Raw genomic sequence first — 12,256 nt, forward strand, 5'->3', positions numbered from 1 at the left:
GTGGTACATTTTTCTGGTGATTTTGGGACGTGAATAAAAGTTAAAATATTTTCAACTTTTCTGCTCCTGGATGCAGAATCACACGACTCGTCAGTGTCATTTTTGGCCACACACATGCAGCCCTGCTCCACAGACGCTCCCAGCTATTTTTCCAGATGTGCCTCTAAGGTGCTTTTGGAGTGGTCACACCTGGCACCATGCATCTCATTGTGGTCGCCCCTTAACTTTTGTGGTCAACATGACCCCGAACGGCCCTATTGTGTGCCAGTGTTTGGTTTGTCCGTTCTGAGCTCCTGTAGAAACATGGCGGTGGCACATGATGATTTCTGTTGTCAAAGACCTGCTCCCTCTATATAAACACGTCACTTTAAGTCATCAAAAACGCTATTTGTATTTTCAGGTGATTATACACTAAAGAAAACATACTTATTATATTATAACCTTTTTATTTTCTGACAGTATATCCTCTAAATCCTACACTCTGGACCTTTAATGCTTTTCTCCATGATCATGATTAGTTTGTGGAGGTCATAGGTCGGTTAATCCAGGCTTATCCTTTGCATTAAGTTATGTGATCAATAATGTAACTGCAGGAGCATGACTGGTGCACTCTGATGTCCTGCATTTCCTCTGGACAAACCCCCACACAGAGGGTCCATCACAGAGAGGGCCCACTGCCCACAGGCGCGCACAGAGCTCCCTTTCTTTAAGAAAAGGCAAAAGGGGGAATTCCTCACGGTGGATGCTGCAGTGATGAGAAGCCTTTTCATCCGGCTGTTTTTCAGAGTCTCCACTGGCTGCGATAATTACAGGGCCCGGGGCTGCACTTTGAGCTCGCTGCGCTCATGCAGGCTCTTGAGAAAAAGCCGCGCGTCTGATTCTCACGACACAGATATAAAACCGCACACAAATTCACATGCGCGCGCGCGCACGCTCCTCGCGCACCACCGAGCCGGCGGAACCAGTCAGCCAGCTGCTCGGGGACATTCCTGTCGTGTCTCCAACAACTTCACAACACAAGACACACGCAGCGAGAGACACCGGCGGAGGACGTGAGCTGGTTTTAAGGCATTCTCCCAGTCAGACCAGTTAAGGATGTGGAGCGTCACTCGCGCTGCCAGAGCTCGCTGAAACTTTTGTCGGTAAACAGCGCAGAGAGGAGCAGAGGAGCCGCAGCTTGTGTGTCGGTCACCGGAGACGATGGGAGACTCTCATTAGATCCAGTACGGCTCGGAAACACGATGGCTGTGGACGGTAGGCGGCTCTCTGTGCGTTACATTACCATAAATTGGTCGAAATAGCCAAAATTGAATGGAAACTTTCACTTAAAGCACACATGGAGCATGACCTTGTTAGTTTAACTAAACACCTGTGAGACCGGTTTGCCAGGTATGTCAGCGAGAAGACGCCTGCTGTACTGTTAGTATGCAAATACAATGTGGGGTTAAAACCTAGCAGTGAATCTACATAATACGTCGGAAATACTACAGCACTATAACTTTAAACCCTGTTTGAGCGCACGTACAGACATCATATGAACGATATGGCGATTTTAGGAAGGTGCTTTGCTGCTGGTCAGTGACATGGTGCTGAAACGGACAGCGCGCCTGAATAGACCAGTATCACCATTGGGGACTGTTATGGCCAGCTTTGCATTTAAGTTGCTCTTAATTGGACAGCTACTGTTTAAAGCCCCAATCCGTAGAAATGAATGTGATTTACATCTTTTAAAGCATGGTTGTTGTTGTTGTTGTTGTTGTTGTTGTTGTTGTTTTTAAAAAATGAATCTATTAGAAAATTGGTACATTTTTTCGTGTTGCTTTTTGTTTAATCTAGTCAGTGCAAGGCAGCTTTATTTGTATTTCATACAACGTGGCACTTTAATGTGCTTGACAGAGCAATGAAATATAAAACATGTTAAATGATAGGGACTTACAATAAAAGGGTAAAAAGAAGATATACAAAAGGTAAAAATAATTACCAAATAATTTACAATTTTGAAAGAAATCAACATTAAAAATAGCAAGAGTGCAGACAAGATGTGCAATGATAAAAAGATGATTTATAATGATTTAAAATCAAGTTGAAAACGGAATTTGCAGTCATTGTTGGCAGTGTGAAAAGAACATTTTAGCTATATTTCAAAAGTGGTCAGAGTCTGCGCTTTGTTTAATCATCTGAGAGGTTGTTTCAGGTTTGTGCTGCTTCACTATGTTTTGTTCTACCTCTTGGGACGGTCGGTAGACCAGCTCCTGATGTCCTGAGGGTCATAGAGGGTTCATATGTCACAAGCATGTCAGAGATATATTTGGGAGCTTAGCTAACAACACAACCAGCAATAATCTGATGCTGCTGGTTTGCCTTGATGAGTGCAGGACTCGGCTTTGCTGCGCTCTCATGATTTTGAAATGAGTGCTCTGAGTGACAGGTAGCCAGTGTAAGGATTTTAGAAATGGTGTAATGTGATCATATTTCCTAGTTTTTGTCACAACCAAAGCAGCGGCATTCTGAATAATCTACACTGCATATTAAACCAAAATACCATAAAACATATTGCAGGCAGGAAACACTTCACAGCATGTTTAGTAAGAATTTTGATCCTGAAAGAGTTTTTCTATCCGGTGCTGGCATTTTATATGTGCTCTACTGTAGATAATGAGGACTTTTTTTCTCCCATGCATGCATGGGCAAAACTAAAGGAAGGAAAAAAACAGTCTGACAAGTGGTCTTAATTAAACGTGTTTAATCCGGGATAAAGGGGCACATTTATGGTTCCAGCAGCACCCTGGGGGCGTAATAACGCAGTGAAGAGAGTTCATCATCTGTACAACCGAGGAGTTACACTTCAAAGAACCAAAAATGGCATACAGAGTTTTATTCGTGATAATCTGATGCTGCTGGTTTGCCTTGATGATTGCAGGACTCGGCTTTGCTGCGCTCTCAGCGGGAGACGTTGAGTGACAGAGAGGAGAGGCACGAAGCCAGAACACCAAAAGACACCCTTTCATCTCCTCAAACCTTCGTCCCCCCTGACAGTCTCCCTCGATATTTCCTCTTTTCAGATTTTCCTCTCAATTTTAAGATATTGAAAATGCACTTTAATGCACACACACACACACAAACACAGCTGCACACACACTGTAGCTTCAGACACAGTAAGGAAATTCTTCAAATCTGGCACATGAATCAGTAATGACCTGTGGCTTTCTGCCAGGATCTGTGCCAGTAACAGCGTGTTTACTGTAGTTCCACACTTTCTTTAATTACTGGATGTTGGGAAGCCACCTGCTGTTGAGTGGGTTTGGATGTCTGCCTGCAGGCCTCCTCGTAATGATGAGAAAGTGACTCGTCTCACAGCTCCGACATTCACCTACAAGCTCTGCCCAAAGTGGCAGCGTTGCTTGAATACTGACTTCCATGAATTACTTAAGAGCTCGCGTGGGCTCAGGTGACTTTGAACCTCATGCAGCTCTGTATAAATAGAGCAGGTACGAGCAGGTACTTCATGATGAGATCATCCCTGAATGACAGGGTGTCCAGGTGGGTTCGACTCTGGCTTTTGTTTTCAAAGCACACAGAGTTGAGGGAGTGTTTTTGGCAGAGCATGTCTCATGCTGTTTTTACAGTGTCGGTGGTTAAATGTAGATCCGGCTGTCTAATCATTATACCCCTTGCTTTTATCTCCCCAGCGGCATCCAGTTTCAGTTTCTGCAGGCCAGCTGTGGAGTACAGGGCTCTGCCTGAAGACTTCAAGCACCAGCTGAGCCGACGGACAGGTGGGAATCTAACCTGGCACGACGGCCGCGGGCAGAAAACCGCGGGAGGCAGGACAGTGAAGCTGCTGCAGCAGCCGGGCACAGAGGCCCTGCAGGTACTGAACGCTAACATGACCTCAACATGTCAAACAACACACCTGGCTCATGAACTGATGTTGCATGATACCCCCCAGAGTTTTCATTCAGCATGGTTAAGGAGATGTGTTTATTTCTGCAATGTGCCCGATTGCAGTCCATTTTACATGAAAAGTGGAACTGCACAAGAGCCTAAAAATTGTTTTGCATTGAAATACTGTTTTGCATGGATGGGAGAACACAATTTGTTCTACTGAATATAAAACATCGTATGGGCATTAATTATTCATTTAAAAGGAAACATCAGTATTTTTGGCTCTATTTTCTAATATGTGTGTCAAAATGACTAATGGAGAAAAATGTTTTTCAAATTGGTTCAATATAAAGAGAAACCACTGCAGCCACAGCGGCGAAACAGGCTGCAATGTGATCTCCACGGGCAGAGATTGCTATCAGAAGTGTCTGACAATATTACAGGAAGGACCCTAGAGAAATAAAACATTTTTTCCGCACCTTTCACTGCTCCAGTTGGTTTGCCAGAGTGCGCAACTAAGTCTCGCTGAAGGAGAAGTATCGCTCTGTAATCTCAGCCTTTTCCACATCGTCGATCAAAATCAGCTAAATATTCAGCAGAGACATTTAAAATCTTTTAGATAACACAGTTATGTTTTCTGTAATCCCAACACAATTAACTCCCAGCAATCCTCTCGCCAACGTTCCCACCGTTTTTCCTGCAATAAGTCACCTATTGCAAGATTTCACAACAAAATTTCTTCTTGAGTGAGACTTGGTCACAACAACAGACTAGAGAAAGGTACATAAAAATGTTTCCATAATGTTGTCAATTTTAATAACAATTTGAGCCCGTCAGTGGCAAAAATAAGCACTTCTATTGGATGTTAATTGACAGTGCACAGTTGAGACACAGCCCTTCTCAGCAGACGTTGTAATTGCTTGAACGACAAATAAAACTTAGTGGGATCAGTGGTTAACTAGCTTTCACTTTTCCAGTGGAATACTGGATAGAGGAAAACTGAAAATCACCTCAGACATCTTAAAATCACGAATGGTACATAATATGCTCTGTGGGCTTTTTGAAAAAGGAAAAAAAAACGTCATGTATCAGCATTTGTAGGATATACAGGACTATGACCTGCTACAGTCAGCAGAAAAGTGCACGATAGCTGCAGTGTCATTATAATTCAGATTTTCTTACTCAAAAAGTGAGGGGAATTCACAATTTTATTTACAAATATTTGTCCAAATTAATTATTAATATGTACTTAAAAATCTCATAGTATTTTTTAAAGTGTTCACATTATATAGAGTATATGAGATATTGTTGTAGCTCCATGGCAATAGCAAGAAAGTAATAGTGCTTTCAACTTTCCTTTCCATTATCAGTCATGCTGCATTCCTACATTAAGTCACACAGATAAAAAATGAATCTAATGCTTGCTAAAGATATCTTTAAAAATGTATGTTTTCATTGTTGAGTATATGTGGAAATCATCCCGAATGGTGCTCAGTTACTCTTCTCTGAGATTTCTGCACTGTAAAGTCTGAAAGAAAGAAAAAATCATAGTCTGACAAATGTGGCCGGTCACCACACATTGTTGCAAATGGGCACTTTGTTAGCAGAGAATGGAAGTCGCTCTCTCCCCAGCGGCTTGGTGGGCTCTAACAGCCTTTTAGTATGGCTTTAAATAGCACCGATCCTCCAACACTCGCTCTGTGCTGAAGCAACACTGTTGACTGAGAGCAGAAAGAAACAGAATATAGTTTGATACTGAAATGTTTGATATACAGACTGTGATTATTGTTGCAGGGTGTGCAAAGCTTTTTCTTTATAGATCTCTTTATGTGAAACGTCGTCAGATCCACTTCCAGCAGCCTCTCTGTTCTGAGTTTTATTTCTTAGTCGATATGCGTTTGGTTATCTGATAACGGCATTGTCTGCCCGTCCAGTCAACAGAGACGATCCATTTGTGCAATAAACTGTCCTCATTTAAAGCCCTCGGTTACAAGTCAGAAAGCTCGTGTCTTTGTCTTCACCCCATGAAAGGCTCTTTAAAAGGCAGCAATGAGCTGAAGCCAAAGCTGCAAACATAGAACTGGGCAGGGCTGATAACAGAGTTGTACACAATGTGCTGTTTGTTTGCTTCAATCCTCTTGGATGCACATTATGTAGTGACCGGTTTATTTTTGTTCAGAGGAACATAAACTTAATCAGTGTTGTGTGTTTGGAGGATGTGCTGCTTTGGAACACGTGAACGGTGTTTTAACTTCTTCCACAGCTTTTCATCCTTCAGTCACTCTTTTTCTTCATGTTGTACTCTTAACCGCTCTGCAAACACAGACTCCTCGTTAGTTTACTGCGCATGTTGGTTTGAGAGTGACCATTTGAAAACACTCATTATACTCTCTATCAACAGAACAATACATTCAGTAGAAAATAATAATCATTTTCGTCTTTTTTCAAGCAAGAATACCAAACATTCTCTAATTCCAGCTTCTGAATAATGAGGATTTACTACTTTTTTCTTGTAAAAAAATTAACATTTGCAAGACAAAACATGCTGTTTCTTTATAACCTATGGCTTAAGAAAACTATGATTTTCACAATTGTCTGACATTTTACCAGTCAAACAATTCATCACTTAATCACCAAAATAATCAGGAGATTAGTTAATAATGAAAATCATTTCTTGCAGCCTCAGTGGAAATGGCGACATGGGTTTTGTGGACAGTACAATACAATAAACACTCAAAACAATGGTTTTATGATGAATTGGGGGTTTCTTTTTGCAAACCAAATGTGTTAGAACCATTACAATAGTATTCAAATGTTTATTACAGAGATTAAGAATTGCAGGGTTTATACAAGGTCCCTGAGGTGCTTGAAGTACTTGACTTTGACACTCAGAAATTACAGAACTGGAATTACTTGAAAATCCTACATTTTTGACTTGGTCCTTGCTTGAATGTAATTGCAAGGAGCACGGAATAATTATTTATTTTATGAAACTTATTAAATGTTTTAAACTATAACGCCAAGAGTTGGCAATGCTTACAGTTTTTTTCTAACACAGTAGGAACGATTTGAGCTTAGAGCGCCAACAGGTTGGTAAACATCAGTAAACAGTCTTCCCCAATATGTTTCACTAGCCTGCAAGACATGCCTGACTATTAATGACCAAATGATTGATAATTCATTGGTAACATGTTGCTGCATTAACAAATTTTCACAATTCTTTTGCAAATAATGGTTATAGAGAAAAATAATCCATGAAAATAACAATGAGTGCTTGAAAAAGTATTTGAAAGACCTTAAATATGACCTCCGGCGTCTGTATGAACCCTTGAATTGTCTGTCTTTTGTGATAATTTAAAATTCATGTATCCATAGAGAAGGCCAATTCAAAAGTCAAAATATTCACATACTGACTCACAAATGGCGCCAATGCAGGATTTTAGGCGGCACTTAAACACGAGGTGTCATAAAGATGAGGGTGTGAAGTGAGATACGCTCAGCTCATGACAAAAAAAAAAGTGAGTGCTGCACTGAGTGGAAAGGTAACGTGAAATGAAAGGAAATCTGATGGTAAAAGTATAAATAATCCTTAAAAGCCCTGTTGTTTAAAGATAAAAGTCAAAACTTAAACTGTAGGACAGTGGTGGATTGGAAGTCAGTCAGGAGCCAGAAAAACTACTCGACTCAGACTTGCTGCTCTGAATGTGTCTCCGTTTGTTTATTTATTTGTTATTTTGATCCCCATTAGCTCCATGTGCCGTGACAACAACAGCAGCTTCTCTTTCTGAGCTCCACATGTATTCACAATACATGATGCACATAATTTATGAAATGACATCCCTACTCACAATAAGACTCAATTATGCCAACCACAAAAACCTGCCTGGTAGAAAAGATCGTTCTACATAATATTACCACTTCTTAGAGGAGTGAAATAATCAATAAAGTGATTTACATCCCACTAACCACAAATAAATCTCCATCATGATATCTTAAATGAGCAAAAACAGTCCTATATTCAGCTACTGAATTCATTTCTTGTGTAAATAAATACATTCTTAAGGGAACCTCATTTCTTTTCCAACCTGGACCCTTATTTTCCCATGTTTTTGGGTCTAAATGACCAATGGGAACAACCATTTTTAAAAAAAAAGGTCTAGAGAGGCTGCAAACAGAAAACAGACTGCAACTAATCTAAACTTAGCTATCCTGTAATATGAAATAAGTCTATTTATAAACCTATGAATTTTTAATGATTTGTGAAATGTGAATGATTTATGAACTCTCATGAATGGTTTAGCATTATTCATGTTTATTTATTTTATTTATTTATTTTTCCTTCTTTGTTTTTGTCTTTATTTCTATCTATCTAAAGATATTTAATGAATGGATTAAAAAAAAACGTATACAAAAACAACTTATTACAAAGTAAAATGTACAAAACTGAAACATTAACCTCAGAAGATGAACTTCTTCGAATGTCATTACATTAAAAACACAATCGAATTATATTTAAAAAATCTTTCTAAAATGGGATATAATCTGATAAAAAAAAAAAGTAAAAAGTAACGTGTTGCTTTTCATCAGATGAAGCTCTTAATCAGACAGCAGACCTCCAGCACAGATTTTTCTCCACCCTTAAATGCACGCCAGTCTCTTTTTTTGTTTTTCGTAGCACCGTTCTCCTGCATCCGAGAAAATCTGAACCTGCTGAATTTTTAAAACTGATTGACTGATCAAAGACCCAGTTTGATTAGTCCGCAGTAGTTTTACATCCTGTACATCCTTAAAGATTAAAGAGCTGGTTCTCATGATCACACTGGCCTACATGTTCCTCCGCCTGCACTGTTGCTGCTCCAGGAGCTCTCGCGCTGCATGTTCGCTGATCTTCCAGACAACTTCACATCTATCAGAGTGTGTTTGATCTGCACGCACACATGGTCGCAGTCGTCCCCGTGTGCTTTGATGAGTTTGAAACCTCTGCTTGATCTTATAGAGGGATGATCTTTCAGTTCCTCATATATAGGCCTATCTATACCTGAACCCCGCCATAAAACCACAGTTTGTCATGTTAATAGGAGATTTAAAGGTGCAAGTAGGGCGGTGGTTACCTAACAGAGCCGGGCTAGCAGTTTCCCCCTGTTTCCAGTCTTTATGCTAAGCTACGCTAATCACCTGCTGTTTGGCATATTCACTGTACAAACCTGAGAGTGCTATCAGTGTAGCAAGAAAGAAAGCATGAAAGCAGATTAGTGTAGTTTCCAAAATAATGGACCACATACATCGACAGAAAGCCAAACAGTCCTATTAAACACAAGCGAGAAGAAACTAGAGTTAGGATAAAATTAAAACCAGAGGACAAATAATGCAAGATGCAGGATGCACAAATGTCTAATAACAATTATTATAATAATTAAATAATTATAATAATAATAATGGGGTGCCTGGTGGCTCAATTGTGCCCCATGTACAGAGGCTATGTCTGTCTTATCTAATAAAGGCAATAAATGCCAAAAAAAATCTTTAAAAAATAATGATTTAAATAATAATTAATAACAACTTTATATGTGTTTAGCACCTTTAAAAACAGATGTTTACAAAATGATTTGATGGACAAAGCAAAATCAGGAATTCATGGAGTAATAACATAAACATTAACAAAAATGCCAAACAGAGAAAGGTCTTGAGAAGTCAAACAAGAAAATGGAAATGTAAAATATAATATTAAAAAATATATTGATGTTTTTTTTTACTTTGTATTATTATTAAAGTAAAAAAAAACATCAAACATTAAAATCAGTCAAACCACAAATAAGAGGAAATAAAATAGATAAAACATAAATTAAAAAGATAAAAGAGATTAAAAAATGACAATCACGTAAAAGCAGGTCGATAAAAATGGGATTTGAGAAGTGATTTAAAAGAAGTCACAGATTCTGCGAGTCTCATCTCCTCGGGCAGGTCGTTCAAAAGCCGAGGGGCCCTGATGGCAAAAGCACGGTCACCTTTAGATTTAAGCCTCGACTTTGGAACGAATCTGAGGATCTAAGGCTGCAAACGGGCTCAGAAGGGGTCAACATTTCTGTTATGTAACTTGACGAGCTTTAAAAGTAATCAGTAAAATCTTAAAATCAATTCTAAAAACAACAGGGAGCCAGTGGAGGGAAGCCAGGATTGGGGCGATGTGATGTCGTCTGTTAAAACCAGTCCTACTCGTCTTTTGCATGTTGCTCTTCTCTGTGGTTAACTGTGTGCCTCCCCGTCTGTCTGCAGTACCGTTCCAGTGATAATTATGGGATATATCACACAAGCCCAACACAGCCCAGTCTGATCCGCCCCGTCGTGCTCTGGTCGCAGCAAGATGTTTGTAAATGGCTGAAGAAACACTGTCCGCACAACTACCTAACCTACGTGGAGGCGTTCTCCCAGCACGCCATCACAGGTCACACTGCAAAGATAATCAGACACGCTAATCAAAGCTGGGTTAAATATTTACAGAATAAACATTTGATTTTTGCTTCCAGGCCGCGCGTTGTTGCGTCTGAACGGGGAGAAGCTGGAGAGGATGGGACTGGTGCAAGAAACGCTGCGGCAGGAGCTGCTGCAACAGGTGCTGCAGCTCCAGGTGCAGGAGGAGGGACGCAACCTGCAGCTGCTCAGCAGAGGTGAGCGTGTATGTGTGTTTATTTCCTACAACTACATTCTCAAACCTCAACTTTAAAGATTCAGATTATAGGGGTCGACAGATATTGGTTTTTCAGGGCCGATACTGATTATCTGTACTTAATGAGAACGAGAAGCGATATTTGTAACCGATATGCATTTACAATAAAAATGAAAACATTTCTATCAAATTTAGAATTTGTAATATAACAAACTCCAACACAAAACTTTGTTTAAATGCATTTAGCAAATGTTAAATCAAAACTGAAATGTTCAACATCAAATACAGCAAGTTCACAATATATATGTATTTTTAATAAAGTTCAGTGAAAATGTTAATTAAAAAATTATTAAATAAAGATAGCTCCCTGAGGTTTTACAAAGTAAAAGTTCCTCCCATGCTGACATTTTCTTTGTACATTTTCATAAAATAACTGCTGTTTGAAGTTATGATGCAAATCAGTTAACTCAGTGGAAAAGGTGAATTCAAAGGTGCTGGACTGTTTTGGCTGGGTCTGGTTGCCTGGCAACTGTCCAGAGCCAGAAATTCAATATACACCCTATTAAGTTTTTTAATATGTAGGTTTTGTATGAAATAAACAAGTGTGATATAAATGTTTAATTAGTGAGCTTTAGAGGTGCTGGTAGATGTGTTACAGTCAGGCTAGCTGTTTGCACCTGTTTCCAGTCTTTATGCTAAGCTAAGCTAACAGGCTGATGGCCTGATAGCTTCATATTTTCTGTTCTGACATGAGACTAGTATCAATCTTCTCGTCTGTGAAGATTTCATCTGCCCGATTTCTTTCAGTAATCGTGTTAGCCAGCTGGACTTTTTTCAAATTTTAGGCGCCGCTGTGCTGAATTCAACAGCGGGCTCGTGATCTGCAGTGATACTTTTGCCGTTTTGTGTTTTTTTTTAACGTGAGCTGCTGCAAAGAAAACACACTGATAATCAATTATGAACAATTTAAAGGATGTAAATGATCTCAGTCTTATAAATGACAGAATATGCATCTCGTGCTTACTTATTCTACGTGTTTGTCATCAGAGAGGGAGAGAAACAAGCACACACGCACAAGTATTCACGGACAGGCAGAGATCCATGAGTTATTAGAGGAGAAGAGTCGAGGAGCAGAATTGTTTGCTGATTTGCGCAGAAAAATATGCTTCTGGTGTGAACGCCAGGCTTCTGCTCACCATCAATTGACTTATTGGGGCCCACCACATTTTGCATAAATATGCCTAACTCTGTCTGAAAGCAAATACGCTTCTTTTTCCAAACTGTAGAACTTAAAATGTGAAAAATCTAAAAAGTATTAATCTTTTTGTCTTTCGCAGGTTCCTTTGGAAGAATATCGTAGCCAGCTTGCTGGAAGAAGTGGATCCTGTGGAATTATGGGATATTTACCCAAATAAACTCAAATGTGAATCAGATCTGTGGGATAAATCCATCCAGCTAGCAGCGATATCCAGAGTTATGTCGTTGAGAGGAAGTTGGCAGCTTTTCATTCTGCACGATGAACAAACATAATCTCTACAAACGGACTGTGAACTGTGACGAAAAAGCACCGAGACAATCCGTCAATTCATGGCTCTGTTCTGTGATTAATTATCATCATCTGTTTCTCTTTTACTTTCTCTACCTCTTTCTCTCTCTATGAATCTTTTTTAATGTAAGAAAGAAAACAAATAAATAAAAATATCAAAA

At 39.5% G+C, this 12,256-nt stretch overlaps 1 protein-coding gene across 1 annotated transcript; it reads left to right on the plus strand.

The window, feature by feature from the left end:
• Positions 1–992: 992 nt before the first annotated feature.
• samd10a (sterile alpha motif domain containing 10a) lies at positions 993–12,200 on the plus strand. The gene is made up of 5 exons (XM_042492525.1): positions 993–1,254; positions 3,690–3,871; positions 10,159–10,327; positions 10,410–10,550; positions 11,887–12,200. The coding sequence occupies exons 1-5, from the start codon at positions 1,242–1,244 to the stop codon at positions 11,907–11,909; spliced, it is 528 nt and encodes a 175-aa protein (XP_042348459.1). The 5' UTR covers positions 993–1,241; the 3' UTR covers positions 11,910–12,200.
• Positions 12,201–12,256: the final 56 nt, after the last annotated feature.

This window comes from Plectropomus leopardus, chromosome 8, assembly GCF_008729295.1.
Source record: "Plectropomus leopardus isolate mb chromosome 8, YSFRI_Pleo_2.0, whole genome shotgun sequence".
Classification (NCBI taxonomy): domain Eukaryota; kingdom Metazoa; phylum Chordata; class Actinopteri; order Perciformes; family Serranidae; genus Plectropomus; species Plectropomus leopardus.

Bases quoted from the DNA above. Each gene is read 5' to 3' on its own strand.
- samd10a (XM_042492525.1), top strand. The intron at 3,872-10,158 runs GTACTGAACGCT...GTCTGTCTGCAG, and splicing joins CGGGCACAGAGGCCCTGCAG to TACCGTTCCAGTGATAATTA. The intron at 10,328-10,409 runs GTCACACTGCAA...TTTTGCTTCCAG, and splicing joins CTCCCAGCACGCCATCACAG to GCCGCGCGTTGTTGCGTCTG.